This window comes from Muscardinus avellanarius (assembly GCF_963383645.1).
Source record: "Muscardinus avellanarius genome assembly, chromosome: 13".
In the NCBI taxonomy this organism is placed as follows: domain Eukaryota; kingdom Metazoa; phylum Chordata; class Mammalia; order Rodentia; family Gliridae; genus Muscardinus; species Muscardinus avellanarius.
Genome location: NC_137799.1, coordinates 36,507,619 through 36,527,637, shown reverse-complemented (window position 1 = coordinate 36,527,637; position 20,019 = coordinate 36,507,619). Strand labels below are relative to the sequence as shown.

Sequence of the window (20,019 nt, the reverse complement as noted above, 5' to 3'; positions counted from 1 at the left end):
CCATCCCGGGATCTGTCTGCTCATATTAGTCTTAGGGCCTTTCCTCTGGACACTGCATCTACGCCGGCAGTGATAGAAGGTGTGTGTGTGTGTGTGTGTGTGTGTGTGTGTGTGTTATGGGGGGTTGAAACCAGGGCCATTCTACCTCTGAGCTACACCTCCAGCCCCATTTTATTTTATTTTTTGAAAAAGGCTCTAAGTTGCTGAGGGCCTCGCTAAATTTAATTTATTTTTTTTTAACTCTCTGATCTTGTAATTTGAGTCCCTGAACTTGGTGCCGGGCTTGCCGTGTGACTTTTTAGCCAGTCACATCCCCTATGGGGACAGGTGTTACCTATCTGTAAAATAAGGGGATTGGGGGAGATGTTTAAGACTCTTTTCAGCTCTGGTATTCCATAATTTCATGGTACATTTAAGATTTATTAGTATAAATTGACTTTTTTGGTATTTTTGATACTGGGATTGAATCCAGGGGCATTCTATCTCCAAGTTGACCCTCAGCCCTATTTCATGTTTTCATTTTGAAACAGGATCTCACTAAGTTGCTGAGGCTGGCCTCGAATCTGTGATCCTCATTTCTCAGCCTCCTAAGTAATGGGAATAGGTACCTGATACCATGCCCTGCTAGGATGACTTTTTTTTTTTTTTTTTTTAGTGCTGGTGATTGAACCCAGGAGTGTTCTACCTCTGAGTCACACCCTCAGACCTATTTTATTTTATTTTATTATTTTGAAACAGGGTCTTACTAGGTTGATGAGAGTCTCACTACTTGCTGGGTCTGTCCTCGAACCTTTAATCCTCCTGTCTCAGCCTCCTAAGTATTAGTATTACAGGTGTTTACCATTATGCTTGGCTTAGGATAAATTTATTTATTTATTTATTTTGATGGTACTGGGGGTGGAACCCAGAGGCTTTCTACCTCCGGGCTATACTCCCAGACCTATTTTATATTTTATTTGGAAACAGGGTCTCACTAAGTTGCTGAGATCCTCACTAAGTAGCTGAGGCTGGCTTTGAACCTGCGCGATCCTCCTGTCTCAGCCTCCCAAGCGCGGGGATTACAAGCGTGCGCCACCACGCCCGGCTTAGGATAACTTTAATAACCAGAATCTGCCATGCTTCTAAATTAGGCCAAAATGACTTGAACCAGCTGAGCAGGAAAACAGGGCGCAGACAACACGGGAGACCTAGGAGGCCTAGGTAGCACTTAGGCCTGTGCGTTGGAGCTGGGCTCCAGTGCCTGCATGTACACTTCATCTGCTTTACAAGGGGATAATAACAGCCCTCTGAGGTACAGCTCCAAGGCCTGCACCGCTCCACCACGGCGGCAGGGTAACAAACATCACGGCCATTCTACTTCAGCTCTGGGACCCCACCGCTCCCCTTGACCCCTGAAATGCTCATCCAGCCTCTGCTTGAATACCTGAGCCGACACAGAGCTCACCACCTGCCCAGGGGACCTCCCTTCTTTTGGCCCTCACCTCTCTTCTCTTCTTGAGAGGCAGGTCATGAGGGGCCAAAGGCTCAGAACTGATTCCCAGACACTGCTCCAGAGACGCAGGAAGAGGGCCACGGGCTGAAAGGGCGTGTGTGTGTGTGTGTGTGTGTGTGTGTGTGTGTGTGTGTGTGTTGCAGGGAGCTGGGGGACAGGCCAGTCCTGATGCACAGGTGGGCTCCGAGTAGGGTCCAGAATGGGCTCAGCAGCTGCTCTGGGGCAAGCTCGTCAGCTCCCTCTTCTTGCTTTGCCGTCTTTGGCTCTGACCAGAGACGCTGCTCTGTCTGAGCTGTGCAGCTTGGAGGTGAGCACACTGAAGGGACCTGACCACTGTCCATGGGTGGGGAAGGAGGGGTCAGATGGTGTCCATGGAACCCTGGCAGGAACAGCAGGAAGCAGATTCCAGCTCTATCTTCAGCTAGTGAGACCGCCATCAGAAGGCGTGTGCAAGAGAGCAGCAAGCCCTCCCAGGGGGCGTCTCACAGAGGGGTTGGTCAGACGCCAGAGACCTTCTGTATCCAGAGGCCCTGGAACCACAGCCCCTCAGACGTGGTGTGTCTGTCTCATTCAGTCCCAGGCAGACACAGCCTCCTGGTGCTGTAACCCCTTGGAGTCCAGATGTGGCAGGGCCAGCCCCGTCCCGCAGCTGGGACACACAGCTGGGCTCTAGGATGGCCAAGGCATCGACCAGGCCGTCCTGCACCACTCCCTAAAAGCAGGTGGGTGCCTGCCCGGGTCTGGGCCAGGCAGGTCTGCAGCTGAGGGTCTGGCCACCTCCAGCAAGGGTCCCTCATCCCAGACGACCAAGCAGGTCTCAGCAGGCACTCTGCCGGCCCCACCCGCACACCCAGGCTGGCTCTGCAGGGACCTGGGGAATGCCTCCTCCCCCACCGTCGCCCGCACCGGGAAGCCGAGGCCCAGCTGGTCACCCAGGGAGGGTCACGACATGGGTCCCACGGGACACCAGGGCGCAACAAGGGCCTGTCGGGACCGGCTGGCCGCGCCCAGGGCGAGCCGCCTCACCGCGGGCGGGAGCGGCAGGCGGTGCAGACAGTGCCCAACGCGGGCCACGAGCCGTCGGGACCCGCTCCCAGCAGTGTGGCCGAAGAGGGGGCCCGCTACGCCGCTGGGGAAACTGAGGCCCGGAGAGGAACAGGTTTTTTGCAGGGTCACGCAGAGGGCTGGAAGCCAGGTCCCTGCTTCCCGCCGGGTCCCCCGCGGCGCCGAGCCCAGCATCCTGCAGCCCGGGGGCTGCGCGCACGTCCCGCCCGGGCCCCCGCCCCGGCCCCAGCGCGGGATCGCGGGGGGCGCGGGCCGCCTACCTTGCTGACTGCCGCAGGTGGCGGCGGCGGCGTCCGGGTCCGGCTCCGGCTCGGCTCCGCGCCGCCCGCCGAGTCCCCGCGCGCGGCACCGCCGCCTCCCGCTGCAGCCCGAGGGCGGGGCCGGGCGGGCCGGGGCGGGGCGAGTCCTGCCAGGCCCCGCCCTGCCACCGCGACCCCCGGTCTGCTCGGCGCGCGTCCCCTCGGCACGGGCGCGCACCCGCCGCGGTGCCCGGGGCGGAGGCCGGGCCGCCGGGCTTCACGGCCCACGGGTCCTTCGCTGCGAGGCGTGGGCAAGGGATGCGACCCCCGGAGCCTCAGTTTCCCCCTTGGTGAAATGGAGACAATAACCCGTGTGTCTCAGGGGCTGTTTGAGAATCGGATCAGAAGATTGCCCCGGGCGCTGTGCGCCGGCGGCCCTGCTAGAGGAAGCGCTCCCAACACCGGCGGCGGGAGCGGCCCCGAGGCCTCGGGAAGAAATAGCCCTTCCTTTCCTCGGTAGCCAGGAGGGGGCGCTGCTGTCCAGTCTCCCCAGCTTTCCAGACCGGACACTAGGCCGTGGTGTGGGGGGGGCGGGGGGGGCTGCCCTTAATAATCACACCACCTAACACTTCCTGAGCCAGCCCTGTTCTGAGTATCTTTTGCGCACTACCTCATTCTGCTATCACACACGCCTGGGAAGTTGATACTATTTCTTGCAGAAGGAAGCTGAGGCCTCACTAAGTAGCTGAGGGTGGCTGTGAACTCCTGTCTCAGCCTCCCGAATGCTGGGATTACAAAAGTGTGCCACCGCACCCGGCTAATTTGGGGGATTATTAATCTTAGAATGGCCAGGGCTAAAGCTCTGCTCTGGACTGGGCCACTGTCCTGCCATAGCTGGAGGGGTCCCTGCCAGTGTCTAGTGTGGTCCTCAAAGCCCTGAGCCCTGGGCCTGGCCTCCTGCGGCCAGACTATTGGAAGACAATGGGGTGCCCTTTGGGTATCAGCATGCAACGCTGGATATTTGAAGTTTCCAAAGAGCATATGGATACAGTTTGACATGTGGGGATTCCAAAAACTCAGAACTCCAAGTTGCATTACACTGGGGGGGCGGAGGGAGCCAGAACCTTTCCCAGGCTGAGGCATCTGGTTGTCTTGACTCCCTCTGGGCCAGTGTCTGGTGTCCCTACCCCTGTTCGGGGTCGCTGTCCAGCCCTCATACCTGGAGCAGATCCCCTGTGGACATGCCTTCCACCTTCTATCAACACCTTCCGGAGACTGTGGTATACAGACACATCAGCCAGAGGGCAGGCCTCCACACCTCGCACCACCTGGACCCTTTCTGAGGCTGCTGTGTGGGTGGGATAGGGCTCCTCCTCTCCTGCCCTTCCCTCCTCCTACGCCCACCAGCCTCTGAACTGCGTCCATAGGGAAACTGAGGCCCAAGCAGGCCACGACCTAGCTGGGTCTGGCTCCAAAGCCAGCACCTTCTGGCAGGCCTCTGCGCTCACTGGGAGACACCCCTTCATTCCCAGGCTCCCACATGGTTGGCTTTGCTCAACCTGCATGGATGGGTCAACTGTGTGCGGGGCCAAAACAGGCGTGTGTGGGGAGTTCTCTGCTTCTCTGCCCCACAAGCCCTTTCTGTCCACGCCCCGTGTCTGCTGGGGCGGGTCTGAGAAAGGATGAGAGGGCAGTGTCTGAGGCAGGGGCTGTTTGGGGGCAGCAGCCCAGACATGGCTGTCTGTGGAGGCGCCCTGGTCTCCGCCTCTGGCCTCTGTGCAAGATCTTCCAAAGTCCTCCGGGTCCCTCCTCCTACTTCCACCTGGTCCCTTTGTTCTCTGAGGTGTTCCCCAGGAGGTTCCCTGGGGAACTCCTTCCCTCCCCTACAGAATGGGCCTGGACCTGGCTTGCTGGGGGCCCAGGACCTGGGAGGGGGTACTTGGAAGTGGCATCCCTGGGGCAGGAAGGAGGGGCTGCAGGGATCAGATCCCCCAGCCCTGGAAAGCAGCAGCCCCTGGGGAAGGGGAGACAGCTGTGGTTCGGGGCCAGGAACCCGACACCAGGGGTGGGCCCCAAAGCCCTCCTGAAGAGCAGGGGAGGAGGGGCAGGCCCCTGCGGGGCAGCAGCCGCAGCAGGTTGAGAGTCCTGGGCGGGGCGGGGCCATCCTTGCCGCATCCCCACTGTCCTGTGGGTGTATACTCTGCCTTTGTTTCTGATTAGAGACAGTGCGACGATTCCAGATGGAGGCAACCATTCCAAACCTTTTCCCCTTCCCTTTCTTTGAGTGGACCCACCAGAGGCCACAGACCAGACTAGCCCTTTCCCTTGGGTCCTAGGGCAGGTGTCCAGGCTCCAGAGAAGGCAGGTGAGTTGGGAGGAGCCTTCCTTGCCTTCAGGGTTAGGGCCTCTGGGTTGAGCATGGCCCAACCCCCTTTGGCAGGTTAGTTCACATCTCTGTGCCCTGTACACTCTTGGTCAACTGAGCTTGACCTGGTTGAGTAGGAGCTCAGAATGGGCAATTCTCATTCTCAGCTCCCCTTCAGGGCTGGAGGCGGCAGTCCTCACTGTCCTGTGGTCCCCAGCCCTCCCTGTGTACGCCTGGCACCCAGTGGCTCTTTTTTTTTTTTTTTTTTTTTTTTTTTTCAGTACTGGGGATGGAACCCAGGGGCATTCTACCTCTGAGCATACACTCTCAGCCCTAATTTTTATTCTTTTTTTTTTTTTTTTTTTTTTGCAGCACTGGGGATGAAATCCGGAGGCATTCTACCTCCCAGCTACATCCCCAGCCCTATCTTTATTCTCAATTTTGAAACAAGGTCTTACTGAATTGCAAAGGGTCTCGCTAAGTAGCTGAGGCTGTCCATGAACCGTGATCCTCCTGTCTCAGCCTTGCAAATGCTGGGATATTTTTATTTTTTATTTTGAAACAGAGTCTCACTGAGTTGCAAGGGACCTCACTAAGTAAATGAAGCTGGCTGCAAACTGCGATCCTCCAGTGTCAGCCTCTGGAATGCTGGGATTACAAGCGTGTGCCACCATGCCATAGTTCTAAAATCTACTTCAGATTTTAAGGTCCAGCCAGGTATTAACCAGAGGTCACACAGAGCTGGTCTGGTGCCACCAGTCCCAGGAGGGGAGTTACAGGGGTAGAGAGGGAAGAGGGGGGGCAGGAAGAGAAGGGAGAGAATGGGAGAGGAAAGAGGGAGGAGGTAGACATGGGGGGAGGGAGGTGGCAGTGGGCGCTGGGTGGCTGTGTCTCAGGTGGGGTGGGGTGCACTGAGGCTCTGGCAGCCTCAGGAGGGGGTGCACTGCCACTGATGCTCTGTGTCAGGCGCAGTGGTGCCACTTCCCATCCCATAAGGCTGGCTTCTGTCAGCCAGTGTCATACAGACCTTAGATTTACAGCACCCAGCCTGTGGGTGGGGGGAGCCAGGTGACCCCAGCCACCCTCCTACCACTACCATGCTTCACAGAAACTGCTGGTAAAAGGACCTTAGCAGATATAAAAAAGTCTGCAACAACGAGGAGTCAATGCCCCATTCATGGGGACCCTGGGGTGGGTGCCAGACAGGGGCTCTGGGGAGCACAGGAGCAGGGAGCTCAGAGCACCCCTCGAAGGGCTGCAGTGTGGGGGTCCTGGTGCCACGCTCTCAAGCCCATATCCATGGCGGCCAGTAGGGCTGGAGCCCCACCTGGATGGGCAGCTCCATCTGGAGGATGGGGGGTGTCCAGAGAGGTCTCCACTTGAGCCCTGCTCAACACCTGGCCCCTGAGAGCCAGGTTCAAGGTGCACCCCATGGTACCTGGCTCTACTGGGCGGGGTTGGAGGTGTCAGAGTAGTGCCCTGACTGCTGAGAAGGACCTGGAAGAACCCTTGACTGACCTTAAGGACAGACAAAGGCTGGGGCCACGTAGCCCAGGGTTCAGTGGGTGGAGACTAGCTGCCCCCCAGCCCCAGCCCCAGCCCTCACTCCTGTTTTATGCAAAAGGGCTCACCCTGCTGGCCCGTACTTGGAAGGGGCAAGGCAGGTCAGAAGTGGGGGCCCCCCAACCCCAGCTCTCTGTCTGCCCATGCCCAGTTCCTTCACCCCGGGGCTTCGGCAGGCTTCACCCCGGGGAACCCCCAGAATGGGGTGTGAGCAGAAAGGACACCGGCTCAGGATTCTGGAGACAGGCCCCGCCACAAAGGGAGGCCTGGATGCAAACCCACTTGGCATTGGAGGGGAGCCCCAAAGACCATTGCCCTGTCAGCTCAGGGCCAGCTCCTCGGGGAGCCAGAGGCCCTATGGATACCCCAGGAACAGCAGCTGAGGCCCTGGTGTGACACCTCCAGGCACCCACCTCCAGGAACTACTGTACACAAGAGCAGTTCAAGTTCCAAAGCTGGTGAACGTCGTTTATACAGACATAAGTTAGGGAAGGTGCCAGGTGCCCTGTGAAGAGCCCGCTCTTGCCCACGGGGGAGGCGGAAGCGGTGGCATCTCCGAGTAAGTGCCCAGGATAAGGGACCCCAACCAATGGCGTCAAGCCGTTGGAGAGACTGAGGCCTGGGGCAGGCAGGGGGCATGTCTGGGGTCACATGGTGATGGGCTCGGAGGCTGGACCACGCCCACCAAGGGAGGGAAAGGCTTGGGGGGCAGGTCAGGCATCCCCCTCCCCGTCGTCCTCGCTGGCGCAGCCCTCGGGCACCGCTGGGCCCTGGGACGCCCTCCTCTCCAGGTACTCGGCCTTCAGACGCTCCAGCTCCCGCAGCTCGGCCTCCAGCCGCTCCCGGTGGGCGGCCCGCAGCTGCCGCAGCTGCCTCATGGGAAAGGGGTTCATGTCGTTGAAGGCGATGCTCACCAGCTTCCTGGGGAGGACACAGTCAGCCCAGGGCATGGCGCCTGCGGGGCTGTGCTCCCTAGACTTTCCCAGATCCCCTCACACTCGCAAGTGGCACCCCTCTCCCCACCCTCAGGGAGCCCGGCTTCTAGGAAGGAAACAAGGAAGAAGCTCCTGTCCACCTGGAGAGGTGTGTGCAGGCAGGACGCAAGGGTAACCTCAGGAGGGCACTAACCCGGCGGGGAGCGCGGGCCAGGGGAGGCTTCCTGGAGGAGGCAACAGGTGGACTGGGTTCTGAGGGATGCAGCTGACCAGCAGGCAGTGATGGTGGTGGGCCAGGATGCATTCTACAGAACTGCAAGGGCAGAAGCCCAGAGCTGGGGCTGTTCTAGAAACTCAAATAATTCTCTGTTCCAAGTTCCTGGGCCAGGGGTGTTTGGGGCAGGGGAAAGTGAGCAAGAACGCAAATTGCCCAGAGAATCTGGATGCTGGGTGAGGGGTCGATGGATCGAGGAGAACTGCCCTGCAGTCTCCCAGGCTGTGATGGGGGCCAGAGTCACTGCCACGGCTCACTTAGGGCGGGGCTGGGGCGGGGTGGGCGGGGCCTCACCGGCTGTTGCAGATGGTCTTGGTGAAGAAGCGTAGGTACTGGTAGATCTCCAGGCCGTCCTGCAGCCTCAGGATCTCCTCCTCATTGTACTTGAAAATGGCCAAGGCGTAGCGGAACACCACCTGAGGCCAGTGGGGGGCTCGGGTGGGCATGGGGTCCAGAAGGCAACCCCAAGGGGGGACCCAGAGGTATGGGCACTTTGGGACTCCCTGGCAGGCAGCAGAGGCTGAGGCTGGAGGCACGATGTGTGGGGAGGCCACAGGGGCTGGGGGATGTGGGCCACCCCCCAGGGTATAGCTGGCAATCAGGGCTCTGGACTGAGCTCCAGCTCTACCCCAGGGCTACCCCAGGATGGGGTAAGGCACTGTGCTGTAAGACCTAACACTGAATCTCATATGAGGCTTTGCTGGGGACCTGCCCAGGGTCGCCCAGCAAGAGCAAGGCCGGGTTTGGGCCATACCCAGGCTCCAGCCTCCCAACCCAGGGCTCAGTCCAAACAGGGCAGAATGTAGGGACCAGGGTGGCAGGGGACGGGCGGCACAGGGATGTGTGCCTGATGGTGCCTGGGCCCCTCTCCAGGAAGATCATCCAGCCTCGGGGCACATCTTCAGAGGCAGAACCCCCTCTTCCTCTCAGGTGCTCAGAGTGCTTGACCATTTGCGAAGCCACGCCTTCAGATGCCCTGACAGGTGAGCACTGCATCCTCTCTCTCCAGGGCAAAGGGACCGGCTCCAGCTGCACAGCACCTACCTTGGTGCCCTCATACAGGAAGGCGTCCCAGACCCGCAGGAGGATGTCGCTGATGAGACTGTCTGCGAAGACCACCAGGAACCAGTTGAAGGTGATGAGGGAGAGGTCCACGTGGTGCTGCCCGAGGTGGGCCATCAGCCGGGGCAGCTTCTCCGAGAGGAGGTCCTGCAGCACCCGCTGGTCCACCTGGAAGGCAGCAAGAGGCTTGTCACCTGCAGCCCCACGCGGCTGCCTGCCCCCTACCTGCCCTTCAGATGCAGTCCGTCCACACAGAATCCCAGAGTTCCCAGTGGGCCCTGCCCCACTCAGGAGGCCTGAGCACCTGGGGAGCGAGAGTCCAGCGCGGGGACACAGGTGCTGTGTCCCATCATCCTCTGCTCCGGACTCGGGCCAGAGTCTCTGGCTGGAGCGTCAGGCTTTGAGATGGAGGGTTCTGGGCTGGTGAGCTCTTGGCTCCTGGAATCCCAGCAGACCCTCCAGCACCTCAGAGAAACTGGTCTCATTCATGGAGGCCCTGGGGAAAGGGGATCTTCTTAGGTTTGTATCAGCGGACACCTGGGGCTGTTCTCTATACCCCTGTTGGGCCGCACCCCTAAGATACTTGGTGTTTGGGGCAAGGTCCTTGGGTGGGCTTTGGGAGAGGGAGCATAATGTCCTGCCACAGTGACATGGAGGGATATTCTCAGAGTGGGAGGCTGCAGGGCGAGGGGCACAGCGAGCTCCCTGGTGGCCACGTCCTGCTGCCTCCGTCCTTGTCTCACTGGGCCCAGCTGGTTGCTCCCGGCCCTGGCTCCAATTTGTGGCACTTTGTGGTTCCTGCCCATTTTCAAGGACCCTGTTTTACTTTTTTTTTTTTATTTTTGGTACTAGGATTGAACTCAGGGTCATTCTACCTCCAAGCTACTCCCCCTACCCTATTTTTATTCTTTATGTCGAAACAGGGTCTCACTAAGTTGTGGACGGCTTCACTAAGTAGCTGAGGTTGACTTTGAACCTGCGATCCTCCTGTGTCAGCCTCCTAAGTACTAAGATTACAAGCGTGTGCTAACACGCCTGGCTAAAAAGCTGTTTTAGCCTCCTCTTGCTCCTCCTGGCCTGGACCTATGGCTGCTCAGCTCTCTCCCCTGTGCAAGTCCTTGCAGGCTTCAGTGTTGGCAATGAGCAAGCACCCAGCGACTCCCCTCTTTCCTGAACCCTCAACCCTGGGGCTACAGCAGAGGCCAGGTGTGCAGCTCAAGACCTGGGGGAAGACCTCAGGGTCTCACACTCTATGGAGCCTGCTGAAGAACTTGGGGGTGACCTGGCATGCTGGCTGAGCTCTACTTCAAGACAATCAAAGCAGGAGGAGTGGATGGAGGATGGATGGGAAACAGGCCTACCTGGGTTGATAATTACAGAAACCAGGTGAAGGACAGATAGAGGTATGTTTTATTATTTTCTCTGTCTTTCAAATAGGGGAAATTCTATTCCAATAGGGGAAATTCAGTAACAACAACAATATTAGCGAACTGTGCACTGGTGGTATAATGCATCTCGAGTTCAGAGATGCTGAGGCATGGAAATAAAATATGGCACCGTACCTAGGCTGCCCTGCAGGAAGGGTTGCTCTGAGATGCAGTTCGAACCATAGGATCTTAGTAGAACGCTCTGGGAGGAGCTATCTCCTGCCTTCTGCCCTTCCAGCCTAGGCCACATCACTGGGCCGAGCGTGGTGCAGCCCTCTGTGACCAAGAGACAGGCCCGAGGATGAACTCTCAGGCCAGGGATGGCGGAGCAGTGAGCCAGGAGCCTGGCCCCTGATGGCACTGGGAGCAGGTCCCACCTTGTCACTGTCTGAGCAGCATGCCCTTTAGGCTGGCCTGCTCTCCTGGGCTGCCCTCCCAGGCTGCCGATGCAATTGTGCCGCTTCTCCACTTGCTGGCTCCCCGGCCCTGCTCTCTCTCCTCCGTGCCGCACCTGAGCCCGAGGCCCTGGCCCTGGCCTGGTAGGAGCTGGTGTTACGGATGGGAGTAGAAAGGAGGGTGGGCACACATCTGGCTTGGAGGTGGGCAGTGAGCAGGTGGCCTCTCCCTAAAGCTGATGCACAATAACAGGGAAGGGGGTTGAAGCGACTTTGCACTTGTGCCAGAAAGCAACTTATTCCCATTCTAAAGCCAGCAAGCTTGGGGTTCGGAGAGGTGATGCCATATGTCACGATGGTGGAGGGGTGGGGCTCTGAGCCCCGCTCCGCTGGTCTCTGGGGCCAAAGGCAGGGGAGTGATGGATGATGGACACTGCTCAGTGGACAGTGATGAGTGTTTGCAGGACCAGTTGCCCCCTTTCCCTCCTCCCATCCCACTCCCATCCTACCGAGGTTCCTGACTTACAAACAGCACATGGTGCTGGATTCCCTTCCTCCCCTCCTGAGAAGTCAACCATTCCCAATGGCATGATGTTGCACCTGGACCAGCAGCAGTCTCTCCTATGGGCAGGACTGTTTCTACCGGGCCCAACAGTCCTACAGGCCATCTATCTGCTCGGCTGAACCTCCCAGCGGTCTCCAAGTGGGATTACTGGCCCATGATATAGAAGGAGAAATAGAGGCCTGGGAGGCTGTCAACTTTTCTGAGGTTCACTGGCTTATAGGTGCAACTGGGGCTCCACCCCCTACAGCCACCACATCTCTTCTCTCCTGGCTCACCTGGGACGCTGTGAGTGTCTTGCTGTAATAATCGGCCGGCAGGATGGTCTCCACGATGGCCACCAGGCACCAGAAGGCACTCTCCTCCTCCTCCAGGACCAGCAGAGCGATGGCTGCCAGCCTGTGGCAGAAGAAAGAGGCTGGAGTGACCCACAGCAGGGGCAGCTCTACCAGGCAGCTGGATGGCTGCTTGAGCCCAGGTGGAGCCTTCCCATCTGCACCAGCCCAAGGCTGGTGTTCCTGGAACCTGGGACTGGGGTGGAAGAATATGCTTTGGGGGCAAATGAGCAGGGTGAATCCAGAACAATGGGGATCATTTCAGAGTAGGAGCTCTGGAGTTGGGTTGCCTGGCTGTGAATCCTGGTCTTGCTGCTTTCTGGGTGACTGTGGGAATTCTTCTTCTTCTCCCTTCTCCTCCTTCTCTGTCTCCTCCTCCTTCTTCTCCTCAGTACTGAGGATGGAACGCAGAGGCATTTTGCCTCTGAGCTACAACCCCAAGCCTATTTTTTTTCTTCTTTATTTTGAAACAGGGTTTCACTGAGTTGCAAAGGGCCTCACTGAGTGGCTGAGGCTGGCCGTGAATGGCGATCCTCCTGTCTCAGCCTCCCAAATGCTGGGATTACAAGTGTGCGCCGCCATGCCTGGCTGACTCTGGGAAAATTTCTTAACCTCTCTGAGCCTCAGCCTCCTCCGAATTATCACGAGACCATGTGAGGAGGAACAGAGTTAACACATCCGGTGTCCATCCCGCGCCTGGCACACAGTGAGCCCTGTTACTGTTAACTGTCCTCACCTCCGTGTTCACAAGCTTTGGGATGATGCCAAGTTCACTGAGCTCCTTGAGCCTCAGTTTCGTGCTCTGTAAGGCGAGAATAACAAAGCCCGCCTCCCAGGGCCGTGAGAGAAGACAAGCCTTGGAGTCCTGTGCACCGTCTGGCAGAGACCAGAGCTCGACACGCAGTCCCTTTCCTACTGGACTCCTTCTTGCCACGTTCTCATGGGGCTCCATGATCATGGGCAAGTCAGCCAAACCCACAGGGCTGAGCAGGGACGTCTTCCTGGGACAAGAGCTGTTTTCTCTACTTCTCCTACCATCCCTGCCAGGTGGCACCCAGGGACTTCCAAGCATACGTTTCTCCAAATGTGTCCCATGAACCCTGGTCTCCCAAGATGCTAGGTGAACACAGCCCCCCAGAGTCATCAGGGAAATGCGACCTGGCACAGCCTCTCTAAGAGGCTTACGCTGCACACTTCCCAAGTCAAGCTCCCTGGACATCCTGCAGCAGTGAGACTCAGCCTTTAACCAACCCAGGGTCACCCAAGTGGCACAGAAACCCTGGAACCCTTTCGTGCATCGCCCCCACCAAGGCCCAGGGGAAGCAGTGTTCCTCAGCACACTCTTGTGGAGAGGTGCCTTAGCACTGGACCCACAGACTGTATCTTCCAGGGCATTTAAGGATCCCATTGCATTGTCCAGAGAGTGATGCTTCCTGGGTTCTTACAGGATGTGACCTCCACCATCTTCTGAGGTTCACAACTATTAGAAACAGGGCTGACCGCACTTGGGGAAGGAATTTCCCCCCCATCCAGGCTTCTGAGTCTGAGCTGAGTGGAAGAAGAGAATTACCACAGGTCTCTTGGGAAACAGGAGGCTTTGTCCTCTCACAGCCGAGAGAGGGCTCTTCAGAGGCCAGTGAGTTCAAGGACAGCAAACGTGTGCTAGGTCTACCACCATTCTTTCTACACTTATGCCCAGAGCAGACATAACTAATGGATCACAGAACTCTCCCTTGGGTCTGGAGGCCACTTCAGAAGTTCCCTCAAGACAGGTTCTAGGCAGCTGCTTCCTGCTGGTTAAGACAAACTCCCTACTCACATGTGGGAAAACTGAGGCCCATGAGGCAAAAGTGACTGGCTCAAGATCACATAGCAGGGTGATGGTGGAGCAGGAAGAGATCCCAGCACCTGCAAACCTGGTCTAGTGCTCTCTCTGCTCTGCCTTACCCCACCCTGTTCCAGGGAGCTGTGGGTGTCCTCAGCCCAGGGGCTGGCTGCCAGCACTGGCTTAGAAATTTTTTTTTGGTGTGGTCCTGGGGATTGAATCCAGGGGCATTCTATCTCTGAGCTATACCTCCAGCTCTTTTTATTTATTTATTTATTTTCTTACATTTTGAAAGAGGACTTCACTAAGTTGCTGAGGCTGGCCTTGAACCTGTGACCTACCTCTCTCAGCCTCCCAAGTACCGGATTACAGACATGAGCTTCCGTGCCTGGAAAAAAAAAAAGACTACTTCTAAAGCCTTCCATTTATTTTTACAGGGAGATGGCTTTACAATGCTGGCTCTATGTTGGCATTAAATCACCACTATGTTACCTCACCAGGCTGGCTTTCTTTGTTGCCTCGGAAGCAAGATCTTGAGACACAATACGTTCAGTTCTAGTGGTTGCCACTAGATGGCAGCTCGGGCAAATGGTAAGGGGCCTGCAGCTTGATTAAGGACCTGCAAATATTCTGCACTTTACACATTAGAACAGGCTCTGTTGCACTTAACTTTCTATTTAAAGCACAGATATAAATATTTGCATGAATACCAATGATCTGTGCTTGAATATCAAATTTAAGTAAAAACAGTATATACACAGAGATTAAAAAAAATACCCTCTGGGTGTCTCCCATCTTTCTTGGCCTCAGATGTTCTTGTACGCCTTCTGTGCTGCCTCCTTCCATCCAGGGGGAAGCTTCTTTCCCCGTAAGGCTGATCAAGGCCTCCTGTTACAGGACTGTTCCCTGCTCCTTCAGCATGCACTGAACCCCAGCATGCCACAGTCTACGTGTGATTAAGCCCATCTCCTGGTCACGTCTGATCGGGAAAAGGACTTCAGGGCAGTGGCACACCTGTGCAGGTGGCATCGGGACCCACTGTGTGAGGGAGGATGGGTGTGGGGCCTGAGTCCAGGCTGGGAGGTGTCTCGGCTGGGCCTGTGAGGTGCTGGGAGGTGACTTCTCACCTCAGCCCGACAGTGGGGGCACCCATGTCTGCTTCACAGGGGTTTCATGAGGACTAAATGTCAGGTGTGTAAAACACCCTGAGTAAGTATTACTTCCTATCTGACCTTTCCACGAAATGTAAAAATTATTATTCCTAAGAATCTCAGCGCTCCCAGCCCCCTTCACAGCTACTTTTAAAGAGGTTTTGCAACTTTTGTCCCTTCTGGATTTTAACATGCTTAAACAAAAGACACATGCAGCAGCTTTTGCTGGACTGTCAGGGGATGAATGGGATTTCTGCAGACATCACCTAAGGCAGACAAGCAGGCAAATAAAATCCTAGCATTTTTTTCCAAGGGGGCCCAGACTGAGGGGCAATATCCTCAGAGTTTAACTCTGAATTCCCAGTAATTGTACATGTACATGCTCAATTTCACTCAGATTTAGGCTGGAAATAATACTGAAAATATCTACCCTTGAGAGTCATTCAAGTTTGAGTAAGGACACTCTGAATGTTGATTCTACACTAAATAAATGTCATATACCACCTTTTCTGGGGAAAAAAAAGAGCAGAATGACTTATGTAAATTTTGCCCAAGGATATGTGTTTAAATTAAATTGAGTCAAAACTTGCTTGGGGAAATATTCAAGAGTATACAGTTTCTATGGAATATTTGGGGTGTCCACGAGAGCCCCTAGTTTTGGAGAGAGCAACCCTATGAACTAGAGGGCTGTATCTCAGCCCCAATCCCTCTCCTTTCTCCTGCCGATTGGACTAGAAGCCAAAGGTAATCTAGGCCCAGCCATTCAGATCCCTTCTTTGGGGTTTACGACCTGAACATGAGGGTCGGAGAGCACAGGTGTGAGGTGGGAGGATTCTCAGGAGGCCCATCACTCGAGGGCAGAGGTCTTCACTCTGACAGCCTGGACAGGCCCTAAATGTCCAAAGAATGAGTGGGCAGAGACCGGTCCACTGAGAGAGGAGGCAGCCAGGCATGGTGGCACATGCCCGTCATCCCAGTACTGGGGAGGCTGAGTCAGGAGGATTTTATGTTTGAGGCCAGCCTAAGGAACTTAGCAAGACTCTATTTCAAAATAAAAAAATAAAAAGGGCTGGGGTATAGCTTGAAGTAGGAGTCCTCTGGGTTCAATTCTCAAATCCAAGGGGGCCCAGACTGAGGGGCAATATCCTTGGAGTTTAACTTTGAATTCCCAGTAATTGTACATGTACATACTCAATTTCACTAAACTTTAGGCTGGAAATAAGAGTACTGAAAATATCTACCAAGGAGAGAGAGAGAGAGAGAGAGAGAGAGAGAGAGAGAGGGAGGGAGGGAGAGAGAGAGAGAGAGAAAGAAAAGAAGAAGAAGAAGAAGAAGAAGAAGAAGAAGAAGAAGAAGAAGAAGGAGGAGGAGGAGGAGGAGGAGGAGGAGGAGGAGGAGGAGGAGGAGGAGGAAGAGGAGGAGGAGGAGGAAGAGGAGGAGGAGGAGGTGGAGGAGGAGGAGGAGGAGGAGGAGGAGGAGGAGGAGGAGGAGGAGGAGGACAGGGCCATAGGGCTGCAGAGTATTGCTGTGGTGCTGTACCATGTCCAGGGAGAGCGTTCCAGGGAAACCTGCATGAACCGCAAACCTGGGCATATGCGGTGCGGTGGCTCTCAGCTCTGCTTTCTCCCCATGGCTTCCTCGAGCTCCTCTTTCAGTTCACAAACTCCCTTTTCCTTGTGGCCCTCTGAGTGGGTTTCACACAGTGCACGGGATCTCTGACCCGGCCAGTTCTGCCATGTGAGCCGGGCTGGGCACTCACGATCCTGTGGGCCACCCTGACTGATTCTACGTGAGGAGCACCACCCCCCACCCTGGCACAAAGACCGCAGGCCCTGAGCTGTGCTCACCTCTACCTTGAACACGTCCTCCCACCTGTTGGCCTCTACCTATCCAGTGGTGGCCAGGCCTCCTGGGCTCACATCCGCAGGTTCTTGCAAGACCCCAAAGAGACAGAGTGGTACTTTGAGAGGCAAAGGCCTCACTGGCTACCACGGCTCACCTGTTAAGGCCCTGGCAGTAGCCGATGGTGGGGTTCTGCCAGGAGAAGGCCAGCAGCACCCGGCGGAGCTTGTCTGGGAAGCTGGAGGTGGGGCAGGTGAAGAGCTTGTTGTTGGGGAAGGTCCGGTTCAGGTCCAGCTCGATCTGGCGGGCAGCAGGGTGCTCATGCGCCTGGCCTCGGCGCAGCAGCTCCTGGTAGCAGCCGGGTGTGTGCAGGTGCTGGACACGGCGGTGGACCAGCCAGGTCCAGACGCGAGGCCGGTGTTCGCGGGGCACGCCTGCCCGCAGCAGCTGCTTCAGCTCCGCGGAGGGCGTGAGCTCGCCCAGGGCTGCCCAGCGCTCTCGCAGCGGCCGCTCCACCGCCTCCAGGGCCAGCAGGTGGTGGGAGCGCACCTCCAGCGCCTGGATCTTGGCCAGCAGCTGCAGGTCTTCCACCTCGTAGTCAGGCACCGTCAGGAAGCCGTAATCGTCATACTGGCTGCCAGCAAAAGCTCGCGTTAGCAATGCTTGCTGAGCTTCCCCAGACGAGGGCACCGGAGGGGATGCTGGCCAGCTCCCGCCCAGCTTCACTGGGAGCTAGCCAGGCAGCCCGCTCCCCTTCTCAGCTCAACAGAGGGCCCTGCTTCCTGGAGACCTTTACAAGAGGCCCGCTGTGAGCCGTGGGAGCGCTTACTCGCTGCCCAGGAGATTGTCCATTCTGTGCAACACTGACCTCGTGCAGTCCTGCAACGCGAGTGCCCAGCCCGCCCGGCACGGCAGAGGTGGGAGGGCTGGGGCCACTCCAGAAGGCCGGTTGTTTACTCAACATTTTCCCCTACTATGTGCCCTGCTGTGCTGCCTCATTCAATCCTAAGGGTCCTGCAGAGCAGGGGTCTCAGCCCACATCTCGGGGAGGCCAAGTATGAGGCTCAGGAACGCAAAGTGAGTTGTCTAAGGTCACACAGCAAGAGAGCCAGGTCTGGCTCCAAAGCCCAGGCTTCCACCACGGGCCACCCACTTCCAGGAGCTACAGGGACAGCTACTCCTCTTCCGTTCTGTTTCTGTCTGTGGCTCAGCAGGGATTTGGCTGGAGGAGGCAGCCGCTTCTCTCTCTTCCTTCTGTCTCTGACAAACATGTCAAGAGGTGGTCTGGACACATGTTGGGGGGTTTGGGGGCAGCCATAGCCCCGGGCCTGCCCGCACCTGCTGGCCGAGGGGCTCACCTGATGGGGCTCAGCTCCACGCTGTCAGCCGAGGCCTCGCTGGCTTCCCACTGCAGCGCCTCCTGGATGAGCTCCCGCAGCAGCTCTGCGAGCCCGGCCTCGGCCTCCGCGGCCTCCTGCAGCCTCCGCAGCCCAGCCAGGTACTTGCTCTCCACCTGGCAGTTCCTGGCTTGGAGGTAGGCACACTGTGGGGGAGAGGGGCTGGTCAGGCGGCCTGGGCACCCTGGGGCAGCGCTGTCCTCGAGCTCCCCTTCCTTCCCCCAACCTCCCTGTTCCCAGGGATGGGAACAAAGGGGATGGGCCCTGAGTTTACAGTAAGGGAGGTAAGAGAAGAAGGGCCAGGGCCCGGGCTGGGGCTGGCTTCAAAGGAGGGCAGAGGAGGGCGGGGCAGCCTGGGCTCTGCCGGCCCACGGGACGATCCTGGGTCAGCCGCTGTTTGCTGCTCAGCCTGCGGCAAGCCACTTAGCCTCTGCACCTCAGCTTCTCCATCTGCAAAATGGGTGCCACGGGCTCTGCCCCGGGTTCTGGTGGGGGCCAGGGCAGCGGGTTCAGGCGTGTGGCCCTGCCCTGTGCCCTCTGATGCCACCATGTGGGGGCCTCTGTCCCTCTGACTCCATGTCCCTACCTCAGGCTTGTGCACCCCGCCCCCTTGAACTCTTGTGTTTCTGTTTGTACAAGCCAGATGGGGCTGGACAGGCCAGGTAACCTCTCTGGACCGTGTGCCCTGCCTCTGTGGGATGGGGACAGCAAAAACAAACGCTGCCATGACCCCTGGGCCTCCCCAGGGTGACCCAAGGCTGAAGTTCTGCCGCACTGCCTAGTCCGTCTCCAAGCACTGCCGGATCCTGACCTTTGGCCTCTGGGGCCATCCTCCCTGCTCCACCTGGCCCCCACCTCCGCTTCACCCCTGGCCAGGCTGCCCTTCTCAGGGATTTCTGCTTGACTCCAAACAGCTGGCCTACCTCCTAGCCCCCTCTGGGAGCCTCACTCTGCAGAGAAGCCATAGCTGTCTTCCCAGAACACCCACTCCAATCCCTCCCAGCTCGCGCTCCTCCCCCGGCCTCCTCTTGTCCTCCCAGCCCTGCTCCCTAGCTCAGGCCTCTCTCTACTGTGCAGTCTCTTTTCTTGGAAGGCCTTTCTCTCCTCTGCCTGTAGAACACTACCTCACCTTTAGGACTCAGCTCAGAGGACACTTCCTCCAGAGAACATTCTTCAACTTGTTCCCAGCCCCTGGGCCTCCCAAATCTTAAGAATCCAAGTACATCTTGGGTTCACATATCTTGAGTAGTCTGCTCTCCTTAGGGCAGGAAGCAGGCCCACTGGTCCAGATGCCCAGCAAACACTGCTGGCCAGGCAGCTCAGTCCGCTTGGCCACAGCGGCTGGCCCCAAGGAGAGCAGCCAGGTGGGGAGAGGAGGGTGGCCAGCAGGGGGCGGTAGCGGGCAACGGGGGGTGGCACCTTGGTCAGCAGGGCCTTCTCCTTCTCCGCCACCTTCCTCCAGATCTTGGTGACCTGGTGGATCTCGGAGTTGAGGAAGCGGTTCTGGGTCCGGTAAGCTTCCATGTCATCCTGGAGAAGAGAGCAGAGCTGTTCAGGAATTGCACCACTGCTACTTCCTGGTCCCGAGAATCACACCCTCGAACGGTTGCCACAGCCTCCTTTCTGGAGAATTTCCCAGAAATGATGGTAGAAAAGGAAGTCTGAAAGAAAAGAAAGAAATGCCCACAGCCTTGTTCCCAGCATGCTATGGTGGGGAGAGAATTAGGGCTGGAATTCAAAATTCTGGTCTTTGACCCCCAACCTGGGAGGCCTCCGGCAGGTCCCTAAGTCAGTTTCCCCATCTGTAAAAGGGCTCCCTGCTGGGCAGCTAAATGAGGTGCTATACAGTACAATACCAAGTACAGAGAGAACACAGTGCCCAAGTCCTGTTTTGTTTCTGTTGTTGTTTTTTTCTGCAGTGTCTGGGGACCCAGGTTACTGCAGATGCTTTAAAAACAGGACTTGCCAGCCGGGCGTGGTCGCGCACGCTTATAATCCCAGCATTCGGGAGGCTGAGACCTGGAGGATCTCAGGCCTTATTTTTCTTATAAGGCCTCAATCTGCCAGCCCCTGTAGCCTGGCGGACTGAG

The 20,019-nt window shown here is 57.3% G+C and overlaps 1 protein-coding gene across 1 annotated transcript in view; it reads right to left on the bottom strand.

Moving 5' to 3' along the window:
- Positions 1–7,437: 7,437 nt before the first annotated feature.
- Positions 7,438–20,019, bottom strand: part of TBC1D2 (TBC1 domain family member 2) — a gene marked incomplete at both ends in the record, with an annotated part of 50,038 nt that continues 37,456 nt past the window's right edge. Inside the window, 7 exons of the mRNA XM_080709167.1 lie at positions 7,438–7,645; positions 8,228–8,349; positions 8,978–9,163; positions 11,658–11,778; positions 16,690–17,166; positions 17,891–18,075; positions 19,349–19,459. Of these exons, the coding sequence (XP_080565293.1) occupies positions 7,438–7,645; positions 8,228–8,349; positions 8,978–9,163; positions 11,658–11,778; positions 16,690–17,166; positions 17,891–18,075; positions 19,349–19,459 (1,410 nt within the window). The remainder of the gene's footprint in view (positions 7,646–8,227; positions 8,350–8,977; positions 9,164–11,657; positions 11,779–16,689; positions 17,167–17,890; positions 18,076–19,348; positions 19,460–20,019) is intronic.